Genomic DNA, 17,562 nt, shown 5'->3' with positions numbered 1-17,562 from the left:
AACCTTGATTATCCTTATGGAGTTTCCTAGATCTGAGTTGTTCTTGGTGGAATGAGGCCAACATTTGAAGTTCATAAGAACTTCATGATGACATCACTCTAGAACATCTCAAATCCGTAACTTCTTGGTTAGAAAACATAGATTTAGACGAGATTTGTATAAAGTCGCATGGAAACCATTCGGATTTGAGTTGTTCTTCATGGGATGACATCACCTTTGAAGAACTCCATGGTGACATCACCCTAGAACACTCCAAATCCGTTGATTTCACGGTTAAAAGTTGAGATTTGAAAGGTAGAATGATGAAGGAATGCATATAGATCAAAGAAGTACAAGATTTGAGTTAAAAACTTACGAGAATCGCGAGAAATCGGGAGACTATGGGGCTGGAACGTCTTGGTCGAGTAGCAGCAGCAACAACAAGTGTTTGGGGGGTGAAGAGGGGTATTTATAGGCAAGGAAGGAGGGAAAAGGAGGAAAGGTGGGCTGGATCGGTTGGCCCGTTCGGTCGGCCGGCCCAACCGATCGGCTGGCCTGTCCGATCGGGCGGCCCAGCCGATCGGCTGGTCCGTTCGATTGGGTGGCCCAGCCGGTTGGTTGTCCTGTCCGATCGGCCGGCCCAGCCGTTTGGCTGGCCCGTCCGTACGGAAGCCTTTAGTCCTCGTTTTTGGTGCGTTTTCGACTGTTTGGGCCATATTTTCATATATTCATATTATTATTTAATTACCTATCATAAATACTCACAAAAGGGTCGTATATACGTATCTATATAACCAATATTCGGTGCGATGATCGAGTTACGCGTGCCTTCGAGTGCGTTCTTCGATGTGATGTGCCACAATGATTATCGGGGCACTACTTGCTCGTGTTGCCATCATCGTCACGACGGCTGGAGACATGGTACTCACCCGATAGTCTTTGTTAGCGTTGCTTGTTTACGTTTTGACACCTCACGGTTATCGAGGAGGGTAGATTAAGCCCTCACTCAACATCATCGTGTGTGTTATAATTTATGAAAATAGGTTTGTAATAGCGATAGAATATGCGTAATTATTCGATTATACTTCGATTTAGCGATATATCTGGTATAGTTACATTATGATCCGAATCTCTGGTGCTAGGCGTAACGAGTGTATCGAGTAGTAACAACGCACGAAAGTGCGGGTTGTTACATACTAGGACCTCCTTCAATACCCACTGGTATTGGATGGCGGGGGTGCGAATGACTTGATCCCCTCATATGTAAACTACTATTAATACATTAACCCGGCTACTTGGGATTGTATCCCTGCTGACTCAAACCACTTAGCCGAGGGTAACGTCACATTCAAAAGAAGGGCCTACCACATTACGCATTAATAACTTAATTAATTATCTTTCAATATTCCAACCCTTTTGGATTGTATCCTTGCTGACTCAAACTACTGGGTTAAGGGTAACGTCACCTTCAAAAGAGGGGCCTACTACTATAACTAAGATAATCTCTTAAAAAGTGCAAAAGTGCGGAAATCATCAAAGGTTACACTTAAGGCGAGTCGGATCCAAGTGATTCATCTTGTCTATCTGTTTTTATTTTATTTTTATTTTCAACATTTTTAGTTTTATTTTTATCTTTAAAACCTTTTTCTAAAATTTAAATTTGATTAGACGTTGAGGATAAACTGGTATTAAAAGCTCTTGTGTCCTTGGACGACCTCGGTATCTTACCAACGCTATACTACGCTCACGATGGGTGCACTTGCCCATATGTGTGTTTAGCGTTAGTAGAATATCGTGTTTTATAAATTTAAAACTTGACTAAAGTGTTAAAAGGGGCTTAAAATATAACTAAAAACCTATCACACACTACGCACATCATTTTCACAGGTATTTTTTTTGGTAACCTTCATCATATTGATTTTACAACTCACACTTTAAAGCTTTTCTATAGGTATTGCTTAAGGTATTTTATTAACAATTTTAATGATAAGTTTCGTAACTCACAACTGAAAACTTTAGCTTAGCGTCTTGGGAGTCAAAATCAAATTAGAAAGTTCAACTCCACTACGGAAGAAATTGGGAAAATAAGTCAACAAGCTCGTCAATGGCTTGAGAGTCATGCACTTGATAAATTGACACTTGCACATGATGGTGGTAAGCGATATGGGCTGCTTATTACAACTTGCCAGAGATATTCAACAATGTACTTAAAGGTGCTCGTTTTTTACCAATCACAACATGTGTGCAACTTACATTTTACAGATTGGTTAACTATTTTGATGCGAGGCGTCCTATTGGGATCTAGTTGCTCAAGATAACGGAGATGTGTATACTTCTCATGTTGCTGCAAAACAAGTAGCCTTGATGTCAAAAGCTAGTGCACATTCTTTAAGATCATTTAACCGACAAAAAAGAATATTTGAGATGATAACTCAAAAGAGGGAAAATGTCCAAATAGTTAATTTGGAACAAAAAACTTACACATGTGGTAAGTGGGAGATATTTAAGTATCTGTGTTCTCATGTTTTGAGTGCATGTGCCAATCTTTCTTTAAACACTTGGCAATATGTTTACAAATGCTACTCAATTGTTGATTATTTTGCTACTTTGCAATCGAAGAAGAAGATATCGCACTTTGCGAGTAGTGGGTCGAAGGTTTGAGCCACCACACGCCGGGTAGGCGAATGAGCGGTTCTTTTTGGAGGACAATCCGACAACACTGTTGCCTTCATAGGGGTGAGACTATCCGAACCGTCGACGTTCTTTCATCTCGTTTTATGGTAATCCGGCTGGATTGCGAAAGATTCGAGACGATCCACACCGCCGTGCAGCACGAGGGTGGTTACCTCGGGGAGGACGACATCATTCAAGTGGCTCTCATAAACGTTAGGCACAAGCACCACCGTGACTTCAAACTCGTCTCGGCGTGGAAAATCATTAGATTTTTTTATTTAAATTATGTGTTTTTTAATTTTAATATTAGGCAACGTTTAATTTATGTAATGTCTTTAAATTTTATGTAACGTTTCATAAAATCTAATGTTATGTATTGATTAGTAGTAATGTTTTTATAAAACTGCGTGTCATGTGTCGAAAAACACTACGTCTTCACACTCCGGGCCACACCGTCTGTTTTAGCACCATGTCACGTTCTGACGCGTGATCCACCTGTCGCATAATGCCTTTTTGTCAAACCCCTCTGTACCGTATGATCAGGCTAATTTCCTAGCCTTCGATCATTCTAACATCCGTGGAAATAACTTAAACTTTTATTTGCAGTTTTAATTCCTTTTTTCAAATTAAATTCTGTATTTAATAAAAAAGGTGGACTCGTGAACACCTCTCTTTTATTTCATAGCTGTCAGAAAATCTCTACTTTCCATTTAAACTCAAATTATTTATCACAAAAAATGTAATTTATTAAGTGGCACCAAGCCAACACACTTCTCCTCCATCCATCCATCCACTCCAAACCCCCAATTCCAATTCCACTTCCACTTTCTTGATTTATTGTTCAAAGTTTTCAGCTTTTTGGAAATGGGTACAAAAGCCTCCCACTTTTAAAAAGTTCCACAACACCACCACCAAAATTATCATCATCATCCTAATAATAATATGCCAACAGTTTGGTTTTCTTTGAAGAAATCACTCCACTGCAAATCAGAACCACAAGATGTCCATGACCCCAAATCCAAGAAACATTTGGCCACAATCTTGACCCGGAAACCCGGAAGATCCGGGTGTTCAAGGTCCATTGCAAACCTCAAAGATGTCATTCATGGTGGCAGTAAAAGACACTCAGAAAAGCCAGTTAACTGCAGTCCTAGATCTATTGGTAGTAGTGAGTTTTTGAACCCAATTACTCATGAGGTTATTCTTAGTGATACAAGGTGTGAGCTTAAAATCACTGGCTTTAATGGTGGGCTTAATAATGGTGGTCTTGAGGGTGGTACATTGATGCCTGGAACACCTGGGCCTGGTGGGCATCTAACAATGAATAATGTTAAGAATCAGCAGCAGCAGCATACAACTGCAAGAAGAACAGTTTCAAACTCATTGTTGTTGTCTTCAGATGGAAAGAATGGGGTTCAAAAGCCCAGAGGTTGTTGTTTAGAGACAGAATCTAATGGGTCAAATGGTGGTGGCGGTGCAGTCACGTGCCATAAGTGTGGGAAGCAGTTTGGAAAGTGGGAAAATCTTGAAGCCCATCATCTGTGGAAGCATGCTGGTTAGTTTTTCTGTTTGAATAATCATTCTTTAATCTATCAAGATTTGATCTTTTTTGTTGATTCAAGGCTCATGATGGTGTTTATAGTTTTTTAAATTTTGAAAAAGTAAGAAACTTTAATGTAGATTCTTGTTCAGTGTGGTAGTTGCTGAATTTATGGTCATTTTTTTTTTAAATTATTCTCATTTAATCTATCAAGATTTAAGCTTAATGTAGCATCTTGTTGTTGTTATTGGTAGTTACTGAGCTTATGGAGGGTGATTCATCAAGAAAGATTGTGGAAATAATATGCCGATCGGGCTGGTTAAAGCCCGATAACAATTCGGGTCGAATCGAGAAGGTTTTAAAAGTACACAACATGCAAAAAACGCTAGCCCGATTCGAAGAATACCGAGACTTGGTGAAAACCAAAGCCAGCAAACTAGCAAAGAAGCATCCTCGTTGTCTAGCGGACGGGAACGAACTTTTAAGGTTTTACGGCACGACAATCGCGTGTTCTCTTGGTATCAATGGCGAATCGAGCTTATGCATTTCGGATAAATGTAGTGTTTGTCGGATTATACGACACGGGTTTTCCACCAATAGGGAGCTCAAGGATGGCGTAGGCGTTTTCACAACTTCAACCAGTGCACGCGCTTTTGAATCCATAGAAGTGTCGGAAGACGGGCCGGATGCACGAAAAGCGTTGATGGTGTGTAGAGTGATTGCGGGCCGGGTTCACCGACCGTTGGAGAACATTCAAGAGATAACGGGCCAGACGGGTTTCGACTCGTTGGCTGGGAAAGTCGGCCCACATTCGAATATTGAAGATCTTTATTTGCTTAGCCCCAAAGCTCTCTTACCTTGCTTTGTGGTGATTTGTAAACTCTAGACACATGACATTTTGTATGGTTTCTTTTAGATAGGATTATGATTTTCTTGGTTAGTCAGAAATGCATTCAAGAAAAGATTTTGAATTTCGGTCATGCCTTTGTACATTATCGAATTAAATATAACCACTTAATAGTCCGGACTGTCATTGATGGTCCGGACCATTGATCCCCACAATTATAACAACATTAAATAGTTCGGACCATTATTGGTCTGACGGTGTGGACCACTGGTCCCGACCTTCAGACCAACAACGATTCAAACAACTGTTACCAATGTGACCTAAAAGTGTCCAAACATACCCCACATATGATATGCACATCACTCTATGTTTCTCAGTTTGAATTTGGCCCATTTTTATTGAATATAGATACCCAAAACTCCAAAAGAGTGCATGTGGTACTAACTGCAAAGAACTGTACAAGTTACCAAATTAGCAATCTGGTGAAGTAGCATTTTGTTTTTGTCTATTTAGCTGTCTCAACCTTTAAGATTCGATTTTGTTTCCCTCCAGATTTTCAAGTTTGAATCTTTTTGCCAAAAGAAAACTGGGCTTTAGCTCAAGAACAAAACACATAAAGGTTGAGGTACAACTATTTAAAGCATGATAAGGTCTATCCTTAGATACAGAGAAAAACATATTTTCAACATATTCATTCCCTAAACAAATACATTATTTTCACTTTTTATGTTGTATGTATATTTGTGTGTGTATATATATATTATTTTAACAAGTTATAATACTTGATAGTATCCTTAAGTTATATACAATGTTGTAGAAGGCGCTAGGCGCTAGTCGGGCGGTGAGGTACCGCCTAGGGATTAATCGGGATTAATCGGAATGGGATTTTTATATGTATTTTTTCAAAATTATATATATATATACACCCAATAATATAAAAATAATACTTCAAAATTCACATAAATACTTCAAGTTTCAGATAGTATGGTTCGATTTTGACCGATTTTGGCCAATATTGACCGATTTTGACCGATTAATATAGTCCGATTAATCCGATTTTTGACCGCCTAGGTACCGCCTTTGACCGACTTTGACCATGGCCGATTAATTGACTGACTAGCTCAAAATTAGGCAGTAAGTGGCCGCCTACCGCCTAACTTATATATTAATCAAATGATACAAAATGCAACAATAAACAAATGTTTTCAAGTAGTAAATTAAAGTTTAGATGAGTGAATCTTCCTTTAATTCCTATTTCTTTATATTTAGGCTGCATGGTCCGAGATAAAACCCCTAGTCATGCCACATCAGCGCCACGTAGGTTTTAAGGCAATAATGGCACAACCCCCCCCCCCCCCCTCCAACATTGACGGTGGGAAATAAAACCCCTAATTATTAATTAAGAAAACAAGAAAAAAAAAGAAAAAGAAAATCTGATTGGTTGTTTACAAATGGGGTCCACCAAATCAACCCTTAACGCCCGTTATTGGGTTGGCGTGCCAATGTATAGCGCCCCTCTTTAACGAGGGAGGGGTGATGTTGGGGGCGCCACCCAGCTAATGTGACTGGGGGCGTTGCCCGACACCGACCAACCTCAGAGTAGTTGTACTTCTTTGACTGACCCGGACATGTATACGATGGTTCAGTTTTCGGTTAATGGTTTTGGGTAATGTTGGTTTTTGTTTATAACAATTTGGGGAATGTCGGTTTACGGTCCGGATCAGTCACTACCAAGGAAGATGGTCTTTTTTTTTTTTTTTTTTTTTTTTTTGAACGGCAAATTTGGATCACTGACGGACCACTGGAGTATCATCGTGCCACCAGAGGAACCACCCGATCATATCCATCTCCACTAGGCATAATGCCACACCAATTCAGGAGGAAACCCAATAAACATGGGAAAACCCCCCTTGTGGGAATCGAACCCAGGACCTATTGGTCCCAAAGCCTTATCCCACCACCAAGATGCCACTAGGCTATAAAGCCATGGGCAGGAAGATGGTCTTTTGCTTTTGAATTAAACACAATCTCTATTATGATCACATGGATTTAAATAAATGCTCTGGGATACATGCAAAAGCAAAACAATATCCGCATATGGGTTTAGAAACTAGCAGCTCATTTTAATGATAAAGCAGTTTAAAGATAGACAATACTAAAAGATTTATTGTTTATGGCAGTTGGCATTTACTATTTTGATGTAGACTCTTCACTCTTTCTTGACTGAAGGGCCTATTTTTGTGTTTCATCATGACATCTGCTTTGTTTTGTTTTGTTTTGTTGCATTCTTTGCATTGTTATTTGTACTCTTGTGCAACAATTTGGTCACATTTCTTCTCTGTTTTGATTGGAGGAAGGAAGCCATAGTCAATGCAAGAGTCAACTGTTGCATGTATTACTTCCTGTAAACTATACTTGAACCTAAAACCCAAATCTTTCAACTTCTTTGAGCTTATCTCAGTGGGAACTGGTACCATTTCTGCCTCTAAAAGACTGCATATAAATAAAACAGGTGAGGTGAGATCTTTAATACCCTTTAAAAAAGTTCAAATCTTTATATATCCTTTAGAAAAAGTTTGAATCTTTATATACCCTTTTAAAAAAAGGTTAAATCTTTATATACCCTTTAAAAGAAAATAACAAAATTTAACATGTTTACAAGATGATTTCTCAAGATGAACACTGACCAACGATTTTTTTTTTTTTTTTTTTTTTACTTTTGACTGTTTTGACCAACGTGGGGCCAACACGTGGGCTAATCTTGTGAAAATCTTACCTATTATGTGGCGAAATCTAGACGTGGCACGTACTACAAGGAGAATTGTTTGAATCAATCTTTAATCGACACGTGGTAGAATACGACATTTGGGCCAACAATTTGTTGAAACAAGACATTTGGGCCAAAAAAATCCCCGAATGCCCCTCCCCTCCAATCACAAGCTGCCACGTGGTCGCATATGTAAATTATTCACGTGTCCTATCCGTAGCAATTGGACACGTCTCCTGCCATGTGTCGATTCAAGATTGGTCCAGATAATTCTCCTTGCTAGTGCATGCCCAAAATTTTCACCCTTTCGCCATATGTCGCCTTTTGATTGGTCAAAATAGTCTAATTCTAAATAAATATTCTTGGGTTCACTTTCATTTTGGCAAATTATCTGGTGAGTATGTTTATTTGTGCTATTTTACTTTTAAAAAAAGTTCAAATATTTTTGAGAAAAAAAGTCAGGGGTTTTGACCTTTGTGAACTAGAGGAAGGATACACTTCTGCAAAATGATGAACCAGTTCAGACAATGTACAACTATCAGTGCAGCAGATATATCGCCCTTGTGCTTGATCATGCTCCATAAGGTACAAGTGTGCATTGCATATGTCTTCGGTATGAACCAAAGCAATTGAACCCATTCTTGAATTCACAGCTGATAGTACAGGTAACAGTTCAGAATCACCTATGAACAATGAAATCGACACGTTAGAACCAACCAACCAAATTGTGTATAGTCATTTGATCACAAGGTCAAGTGTCAACAACCTATGATTGGCGAGAGAAGAAACCGAATGCTCAAAGGGACGGTTAAAGTGAGAAAAGGGCCTGCAGCAGTGGTTGTGATGATGGATACAAGTTGTATGTTGTTATCTTTTGCGAATTCGAATGCAGCATCTTCGGTTAAACGCTTGGAGAGTACATAAACCTGCATAATGGGTGTTTGAAAGTGCGTTTTGAAAGCGGAATTGTGGTATTTAATGATATGATCATATGAATAAGATAATCACATGCAATAAATATGGTGTGGATAATAGTTCAGATGTGTTCATGCTCCTATAAGTTATAATAATCACATATAATGGTGTTGGTTTTTGGAACATCTTGAATATATAAGAAGGAATTTCAGTAGAAATCTCTATTATCTATTGATGTATGTGAAATTATATAATAGAGTTTATATAAACACCACCAATGATAATAAAATATATAAAATACATACAATAGAAAAGTAACAGACACTAGAGTTCACCTACCTATGTGGAACAAAGTTTGGTTCATTTCCTTGTCTTGATTCCCATTTCAAACAACCTACCTTGAACATCTATAACTCATCCACTTTACCACCATTTTGGACACATTTAAGTATTTAACTTGTTGTGAAACTCTCAATAAAAAAGATTTTCTTAGAGCATCTAGTTGTACTCAGTTGAGTAGTTTGTTACATTTCAGTTGTATTCTCAGGATCTTGTATATACATAGGATGCCTTGTATAGTACTTGATCAGTTGATTGATTTTGATTGAGACAATACTTACACACATACCTTAAAGTGTCATAAAAGTTAAAAATTGTTAGGCAAACAATTATTAGACATATATCTATCTCTCTCACACACACACATCAAATACAAATAAATTTTAACGTATAAACTGTACAAAGTGAAAGAGAAATTCACGCGTGACATTTTCGTAACTACTCTAAATAGAGTAATTACCTTATAACATAACTTTGCTAGGATAGTACAACCTTGTTGTAGAGTAATTGTAAGCAACTCAACTTTCTTAATCAAGTACAATTTTTGTTGCAAAGTAATTATTTGATTAATAGAGTAATTATCATCATTACGAAAAGGTTACCGCGTTCTTTTCTTCTTCACTTCTTACATTTTACACGCTAAATGTTATTTGTACCGATCTCACCTCCATATATATTTATATATAATTGTTTATACACAGAGCTAACAAAATTCATTGTTTTCTATTAAGAGTTCATTACATGGATAGTCCTTATGGTTTATTGAAAATAACACCTTTGAGTATTAAGGCTAACTTTCGTTAATTTTTCTGGTATTTGGTGTAAAAATGACTAAAATACCCTTACATAATTTTATGTTAGTACTCAAAAGTGCTACATTCAATACACCACAAGGACTATCTATGTAACTCTAAAAAATATAAAAACTCATTATATTTGTAAAAAATAATATTACAAAATATGCTACATAAAAATATTCAATAATTATATTTCTAAAACTAATACACATACAATTACCAAACTTCTATCATGAGAAAAACATGTAATAGGGACAGTGTTTAGGTTTTTAATAAATTTTATATAACTATTATAAAAAGTATGATAAATATAAAACTCATGCATAGTATCTCAAATATAATATACACACACATTTTTTTCTCTCTTTTTTTATATTCGAATCAACAAATTTTTTTCTCTCTTTTTTTATATTCGAACCAACAAATTTTTATTACGACTCTTTGTTTTGTTTAGTTAATATTATATTATATAAATATTATGTTATATTATATTATATTATGTCATGTGTTATATTCTTTGTTCAGTTTAGAAATTTTACATTATATTATATTATGTTATATCATGTTACCAAAACTAAACAAAGAATATAATATATGGTATAATATAATATGACATGCTATAATATAATATAACACAACATAACATAAAAAAGAATCATAATAAAAATTTCTAGGTCTGAATATGATAAAATATAAAAAAATGTGTGTGTTATATTACATTAAAGATAATATGCATGAGTTTTATATTTACCATATTTCTTTTTTGAATTAGTTATATAAAAAATTCATAAAAAACTAAACATTGTCCCTACTAAATGTTTTTTTTCTCATAATAGACGTTTGGTAATTGTATATATATTATTTTTAGAAATATAATTATTAAATATTTTTATGTAGCATATTTTATAATGTTATTTTTTTACAAATATAATGAGTTTTTATATTTTTTAGAGTTAATTACACATATGGTCCTTGTGGTTAATTGAAGGAAACACCTTTAAGTACTAACAAAAAATTATTTAAGGGTATTTTAGTTATTTTACACTGATTTAACAGAAAAGTTAACGACACTTAGACTTAATACTCAAAGGTGTTACAAAATCAAAACGATATAACCTGAACTTGTTAAAAAAAAATAAGTTAGTACTGAAGGAACGATGTTACTTTTAATAAACCGCAAGAACTATCTTTGTAATTAACTCTTTCTAATAATTTTCCAAAAATATATAGACACTTAAGTAATTACTACTATACATTTTGATAATAGCTTGATTCCAGCAAATGCTATAATCATAAAAAAAGGAGACTGGTTTAATGAAATACTAAAAACTTAGTATTGAAATAGAAAGATTAGAGGGTGTTTGGCATAATGTGGAAAGTGAATGTTGTACTAAATTATAAAAATGGTGTTTTGATGTATTCATGATGTTTCAGAAAAAAAGTGAGAGATCTATTTACCCAGCCACTTGATTTCTTGTTCCAAACAACATCAATCGGTATCTGACAAGATTCATCAACAACCGACACCCATTCTCCTTCTTCGTTTCTAGCTGTCAAAGTGCTGATCGAAGACGTGAAAACGACCCGTTTAACTGTATTTGATCTCAAGCAAGATTTAAGAATGTTCAAGACTCCATTGATCGAAGGCTTAATAACATTTGATTCAACATGATCCCTGTCTTCAAATAAGAAACAAAATACAAAACATGAATACATCAATCAATGGTATCCGGACAGTGTGTGAATGGTGTTCTAACACAGACGGCCTGACTTACCATCATCGGTAGATTGAACGATAACATCCATGGAAGCAGCAACATGAAAGACACCATAGCAGCCTTGTACCGCATCGTCGAAGCTCCCTTCTTCATGCAAATCGGCTTTAAACAACTTTAACCGATCACCACCGCCCCATAACTTCAACAAACGATCACAGCTATCCGAACCAAGATCGCGGACAGTGGCATTAACAGTGTAACCTTTGTCCAGAAGAGTCTTCACCAACCATGACCCAATGTAACCGGTTGCTCCAGTCACACAGTAGGTCTGGTCAAGATTTTGTTGGTCCATAGATATGAAGGTGTGTGTAGGCTGTAGAACCAACTGGTGATCTTCTTCCGGTCTCTTATTACTAGCCATCACCTTTTTTTAAGGGTATTCATCATGTGAACTTGTGACATGTGGAATGGAATGATTTGTTCTGTTATTAATATTTTATTTCTGGCGTTACATATAAAACTATGCTTTTTTGAGTTATATATTTTGGTTTATTGTAATTCGTGAATTATTAAAATGAAATGCGTAACGTATTTGAAAACTTATCTTTTTTTTAGTATATTTTAAACTAGCCAGTGGACCTTTATCAAATTTAATAGTTTATTTATAGATTTTGATTCAAAACTTTGTTTATTTGAGTTTTATATTTTGGTTTATTTGTCTTTGATAGGCTTAAGGTGTTGATATTGATTAAAAATTAATGAATTAGGTTTTGATATATGTAAAGGTTGATGATTTCATTTAATCAACTATTTTAACAGGATTTATAAATTAAAACTAGAAGAAATCGAAGTTAAGTTATAACATAAGTAAGAAGACGCAAAGTATATGTATGTATAAACTTTATTAGAACTATTTATTGAAATATAATTACGTCGAAGGGCCAACGTAGACAGTATGTAAGCGTACGCACAAATCACTTAGGTTTGTTTTTTACGAGGTAATGAAATTAACGAGTGAATGGAATGAAATAAACAAGGGAAAAAAATTAATTATTATCATTTCATTGTCATGTTTGATTGTCCTTATGGAAATGGAATCATTACTTTGTTTTGTATAGTATATGAAAAAAATGAAGTAGTGAAATACAATTCATTAAAAATGATAAACATATCTATGTAATGTGATGTGATATGACACGATACGATACGATACGATGCGATATGATATCATATAATATCATATATAAATTAATGGAATGAATCACAATACATATGGAATGATCGATTCCATTAATGCATGTTAACAAAACATGTTTTCTTTCGTTGTCTCAGAATGATTTATTTCATCCATGCTTCAATTCCTTTTATACCAAACAATACCTTAGTTTTTGGATTAACAGTGTATAACCGTTTTCGATGGATTCAATAGGGAACCTAAAAAAAGTGGAGAATTGGGAAATCATGCATTTAACATGTTAAAAAGTATTTTTTTTAAGTTCAAAACTTTTGCATATAAAAATGTGTAGAACTAATTCTAATAAAAATATTTCTATCAACCCTGGTACTGCTAATTTTTCATATTTACTTTATCTAAACTTTCTAGTTTTTATCGTCCTAATTTGATAAGGCAATTTACACTAATGTAATTTCAATAAAATAATCTGACTAAGGTTTGGTCAATTTTGTCATATTCATCCAAAAAAAGTTTTTTTTTTCTCACACGAACCACTGATGTTTATAAATCATTATCAAATCCATCATATCTCTAACACTATTAAAGTTTAATGCTAAATGAGTGGTATTCTTGTTATTCTCTTTATTTATTTAATATTTCTAATTATTTTATTATTTACTATTATAATTGTTATTATTTTATTTACACATTATTGTATAAAATATAATATTAAATATTTATACATTTATAAAAGAGTAAATTGTCATTTTGGTCCTTGAGGTTTGGGTAGTTTTGCCACTTTAGTCCAAATCTCAAACCTTTTACATCTGGGTCCCTGTGGTTTCAGTTTTGTTGTCATTTTGGTCCAAAAAGAAAATCAGCTGATATTTCTAAAAAAAAAACTTGTTTTTTTTTTGTCCTTTTCTACAGGGGCAATTTGGTTATTACAAGTATTATTTTAACAAATTATTAATTAAAATAATTAAATTAATTAATTCTTTACCTTATAAAACAAACTCAACAGATTTATCAGTTTATCATCCCCCAACCCAACCCAACCTTCATCTTCTCCAAACCCAACTTATCATCCCCCACACACCTACACCGGTGATGAACGCCGGAGAAGTTCGGTGAAGTGAGTTTTGTGTCGAGATAACAACTATGGACGGTGTTGAATGACGATGTTGGAAGTGAACGCGATGATAGATATGTTGAAGTGACGATGATGGAAATGGAGGATGAGTTCAGTTGCACGACGATGACATGTTTGTGGCGGAAAAGATGGTGGTGGTCACCGGAGTTCACGTGAGCAGAAAAGGATGGATGGTAATGGTTAGCGACTCAAAACAAAACTCAAAATTCACTCCGGTTAATAATAATCATCTCTTTGGCGACCCGTCACAACCCTTCACTTCTCCTTAATCGTTAGAAACCAGGTAATCAGCGGCTTTGTTTATAGCTAAATCAGAGTGCTTTTCAGTTAAACCCTCCAGATCTGATTTGTTAAGAGGGGTGAAGGGTGGGGTTTTGATTTGGTGACGGGTTGAATTGTTTAGTATCAAATTGTTTATGGAACTCGAATTGTTTGGTGTCGAATTATTTATGTTACTCGAATGGTGGTTGAATCTGCAAGGGCGGTTGGGGAAGAAAGAGGTGGCGGGGGTGGCTGTCAGTGGTGGTGGGGGTTGGTTGTTGAGCCAGAGACAGGAGTAGCAGATTTGGGGATTGTTGTTTGTTCAATTGGACGGTTTGATACCGAATGGTGACCGAATTGATGTTTAATTGTAACAGAGGAATCGCAAGTAACCTCAACATGATCCAGATCTGAGCATATACCACCACTAGGGGTGGCGACAGAAGAACAATTAGGGTATTACGATTGCATTTGGGTGGGGAAGATGATAACTTTTATAAAGTCAAACCAAGATTTTATTTGAGATTATAAATAAAAATAAACTTTAAATTATTTGAGTTCATGACCATTTTGTCCCTGCAGAAAAGGACAAAAAACCAAGTTTTTTTTTTGAGAAATATCAGTTGGTTTTCTTTTTAGACCAAAATGGCAACAAAACTGAAACCACAGGGACCCAGATGCAAAAGGTTTCAAATTTGGACTAAAGTGGCAAAACTGCCCAAATCTCAGGGACCAAAATGGCAGTTTACTCTTTATAAAATTAATATATTAATAAACAATACTAAAAAATTATAATGATGGTCGGAATAATAAAATTAAAAATCAAGATTATTTTATTTAGAGTAAATTACAAGTTTTGTCCTTTATGTTTGTACCAAATTGCAGGCGATGTCCTTTACATTTAAATTTGTCGAGTCTTGTTCTTAACGTTTAAAAATCCTGCACGTTATGTCCTTTAGCACTAACCTAGTTAGATTTTTTGGTTAAATCAGATAACATAAGGGTGTTTTAGTCCTTTTACCTAATTATTTAAACATATTTAAATAAAATATATCAAAATTAAATATTAAAAGTTAATCTCTCTCCCCACGTCTCTCTATCACTCCACCCCCTCTCATCAGTCCACCCCTCTTTCTTATATCAGTCCTCCACCGCCACCATCAACCCCCACCCCCACCCCACCCCACCATTAACCACTAAAATCGAAAAATATGAACAATTAAGTGAAGACATGTGGTATTTATTGAAAACAAGTGCAAAATCCTAAATTAAATTAGGGGAAAACCATTGGTTGTAGCAGGTAGTGATTTGAGTGGCGTATTAAAAACATGAATTTGATTCATGTCAGTAAACATTTGTTTACTCGATCTTCTTTATCACAATTATTTTGATTGCTTCAGTTCTTTCGATTAAAGGGGATGTGCGGTGGATGAAGGCAGAGTGATCCGAGATGGTGGAGGTGCGGCGACGAAGGGAGATGTGCGATGGATGAAATCGGAGTGATCTGATGGGTTGGGTTAGGTTAGGTTTCCTCTAGTGTTGTTGTTGAATGGTGGTGGAGATAGTGAACATTGGTGGTGGCAGGTGGGGTGGATGGTGGCGTTTGTTGGTTGTGAAGGAGATGCTGGGCTAGGTTTTTTTTATTATATCTTATTCTATAATCTTTTTGCACATTTAGTCCCTTGATATAAGTTATTTACTCAATAGTTTCTGGAGAGGTAAAATGACAAGAATACCCTCATGTGCAAGGCACATGACCATATTTAACAAAAAAGTCTGACTGAGTGAGGGTTAAAGGACATGACGTGTAGGATTTTGAAATGTTAAGGACAAAACTCATCAAATTTAAATGTAAAGGACACCACCTGTAATTTGGTAGAAACATAAAGGACAAAACTTGTAATTCACTCTTTTATTTACATTTATTATGTATAAGGAAAATTATATATAACAGATAGGAAATCATCATAATATTAATAAGTAGTACTAACTAATCATTTACATTTATTGTGTATAAGGAAAATCGCTATCTATTAATAACAAAACTAAATGAATAGTGTTTTGAGTGATGGTTTCATATGAATGGCTAATCTGGGAGGTTGTCCATTTTGATCAAACGTGTCATCAAAAGGATTAGTATCCATTACACCTGTTACTCTTAAAACTTTCCTCTTTATGAATCTCTCAGTAGGATTAAAGAACGAAAATTTTTCTGATGTGGTTATTTCTCTCTCTTTAAGGCCACCATCGTCTCCTTCTCTCACTAGACGTTGAATCTATCATCGCCGCCGGCAATTTCTGTACGTCTTTCTCCTTCTCTTACTATAGAGAGAGATGGCCCCCGCCGGTGACCGTTGAATGCCTCTATCAGGCGGTGCCTCCAACTTTTCTCACTACCGAGATGAAGTAGAGAGAAATTCGCCGTCGGTGAGCCCAGAACATCTCTGCTCAGGCTGATGAAGATGATTTTTTCATCTGAGCCTACGATGGCGAGATCTGGCTTAGTTGTTGTAAAATATAACCCATCGTTGTCGGCTGCCGTTCTATGCTGTCCCGGGTAGCGGTGGCTGTAAACCATGTTCGGTCGATGATGTTGATGAGATCATTCTCACCTGAGACTATGCCTTTTCTTTTGAAAGTTGTGAGGGTTGTTTAGTCGATTAGATGCTTCTCACCTGAGACTACGATGGTTTAATCCATGACATTATTTTCCAACTGTTACCTTGTATTTTCTCTTTGAACATTATAAAAATAAATCCATGAGGACATCTACTTTTCTCATCAAAAGCTTTTTGGAAATGCCATATGCATTGAATACGCCCATTTATCCACTCAAAAGTAAAACAATGTGTTTAATTAATGGGAAATTTACGAAAATGTCATTTAACCACCGTTCTTTATGAAAATGTCACGTTCATGCGTCCGTGGACGGACTCCTGCACATGGGATGCGTCCAGATGCAAGGGATGCGTCAGGGAGGCATGGGATTCGCTGGGGAGGGCATGGGATGCGTTGGGGAGGCAAGGGATGCGTTGGGGAGGGCATGGGATGCATCGGGGGAGGCATGGGATGCGTCGGGGATGGACTCTTCAACATTTTAAAGGACACGCGTCAGCTCCTCGTTCATGGACTCTTCAAGGTGACACACAGACTCCTCTCATATGGAGGAGTCCGTCCACGGACACATGAACGTGACATTTTTGTAAAGAACGTTGATCAAATGACATTTTCGTAAATTTCCCTTAATTAATTACTCTCTTTTTCCAAAGCAAATGTATTTCCATTAAAATAATCAGTTGAAGAAAAAACTTAGGTTCAAACTTTACTTCCCATAAACTTTTTGTGGTTTGATGGTACTCATGTTTATTTGGAATCAGGATATTTATAAGTTCTTAACAA

At 35.8% G+C, this 17,562-nt stretch overlaps 2 protein-coding genes across 2 annotated transcripts; one reads left to right on the top strand and one right to left on the bottom strand.

Moving 5' to 3' along the window:
- Nucleotides 1–3,396: 3,396 nt before the first annotated feature.
- Nucleotides 3,397–5,206, top strand: LOC110929670. Its single transcript, XM_022172841.2, has 2 exons — nucleotides 3,397–4,207; nucleotides 4,447–5,206. The coding sequence occupies exons 1-2, from the start codon at nucleotides 3,595–3,597 to the stop codon at nucleotides 5,076–5,078; spliced, it is 1,245 nt and encodes a 414-aa protein (XP_022028533.1). The 5' UTR covers nucleotides 3,397–3,594; the 3' UTR covers nucleotides 5,079–5,206.
- A 1,881-nt stretch (nucleotides 5,207–7,087) lies between these two features.
- LOC110929669 (dihydroflavonol 4-reductase) lies at nucleotides 7,088–12,062 on the bottom strand. The gene is made up of 5 exons (XM_022172840.2): nucleotides 11,633–12,062; nucleotides 11,316–11,536; nucleotides 8,573–8,732; nucleotides 8,279–8,489; nucleotides 7,088–7,532 (listed from the first exon to the last, which is right to left on the bottom strand). The coding sequence occupies exons 1-5, from the start codon at nucleotides 11,994–11,996 to the stop codon at nucleotides 7,337–7,339; spliced, it is 1,152 nt and encodes a 383-aa protein (XP_022028532.1). The 5' UTR covers nucleotides 11,997–12,062; the 3' UTR covers nucleotides 7,088–7,336.
- Nucleotides 12,063–17,562: the final 5,500 nt, after the last annotated feature.

Source organism: Helianthus annuus, chromosome 3 (genome assembly GCF_002127325.2).
Source record: "Helianthus annuus cultivar XRQ/B chromosome 3, HanXRQr2.0-SUNRISE, whole genome shotgun sequence".
Taxonomy (NCBI): Eukaryota; Viridiplantae; Streptophyta; class Magnoliopsida; order Asterales; family Asteraceae; genus Helianthus; species Helianthus annuus.
This window is presented reverse-complemented; position numbering and strand designations above follow the sequence as displayed.

Bases quoted from the DNA above. Each gene is read 5' to 3' on its own strand.
- LOC110929670 (XM_022172841.2), top strand. From the start codon at position 3,595: ATGCCAACAGTTTGGTTTTCTTTGAAGAAATCACTCCACTGCAAATCA. The intron at 4,208-4,446 runs GTTAGTTTTTCT...TGTTATTGGTAG, and splicing joins TCATCTGTGGAAGCATGCTG to TTACTGAGCTTATGGAGGGT.
- LOC110929669 (XM_022172840.2), bottom strand. From the start codon at position 11,996: ATGGCTAGTAATAAGAGACCGGAAGAAGATCACCAGTTGGTTCTACAG. The intron at 8,733-11,315 runs GTAAATAGATCT...CCCATTATGCAG, and splicing joins ACAAGAAATCAAGTGGCTGG to GTTTATGTACTCTCCAAGCG. The intron at 8,490-8,572 runs GTTGTTGACACT...CATTGTTCATAG, and splicing joins TCTTCTCTCGCCAATCATAG to GTGATTCTGAACTGTTACCT.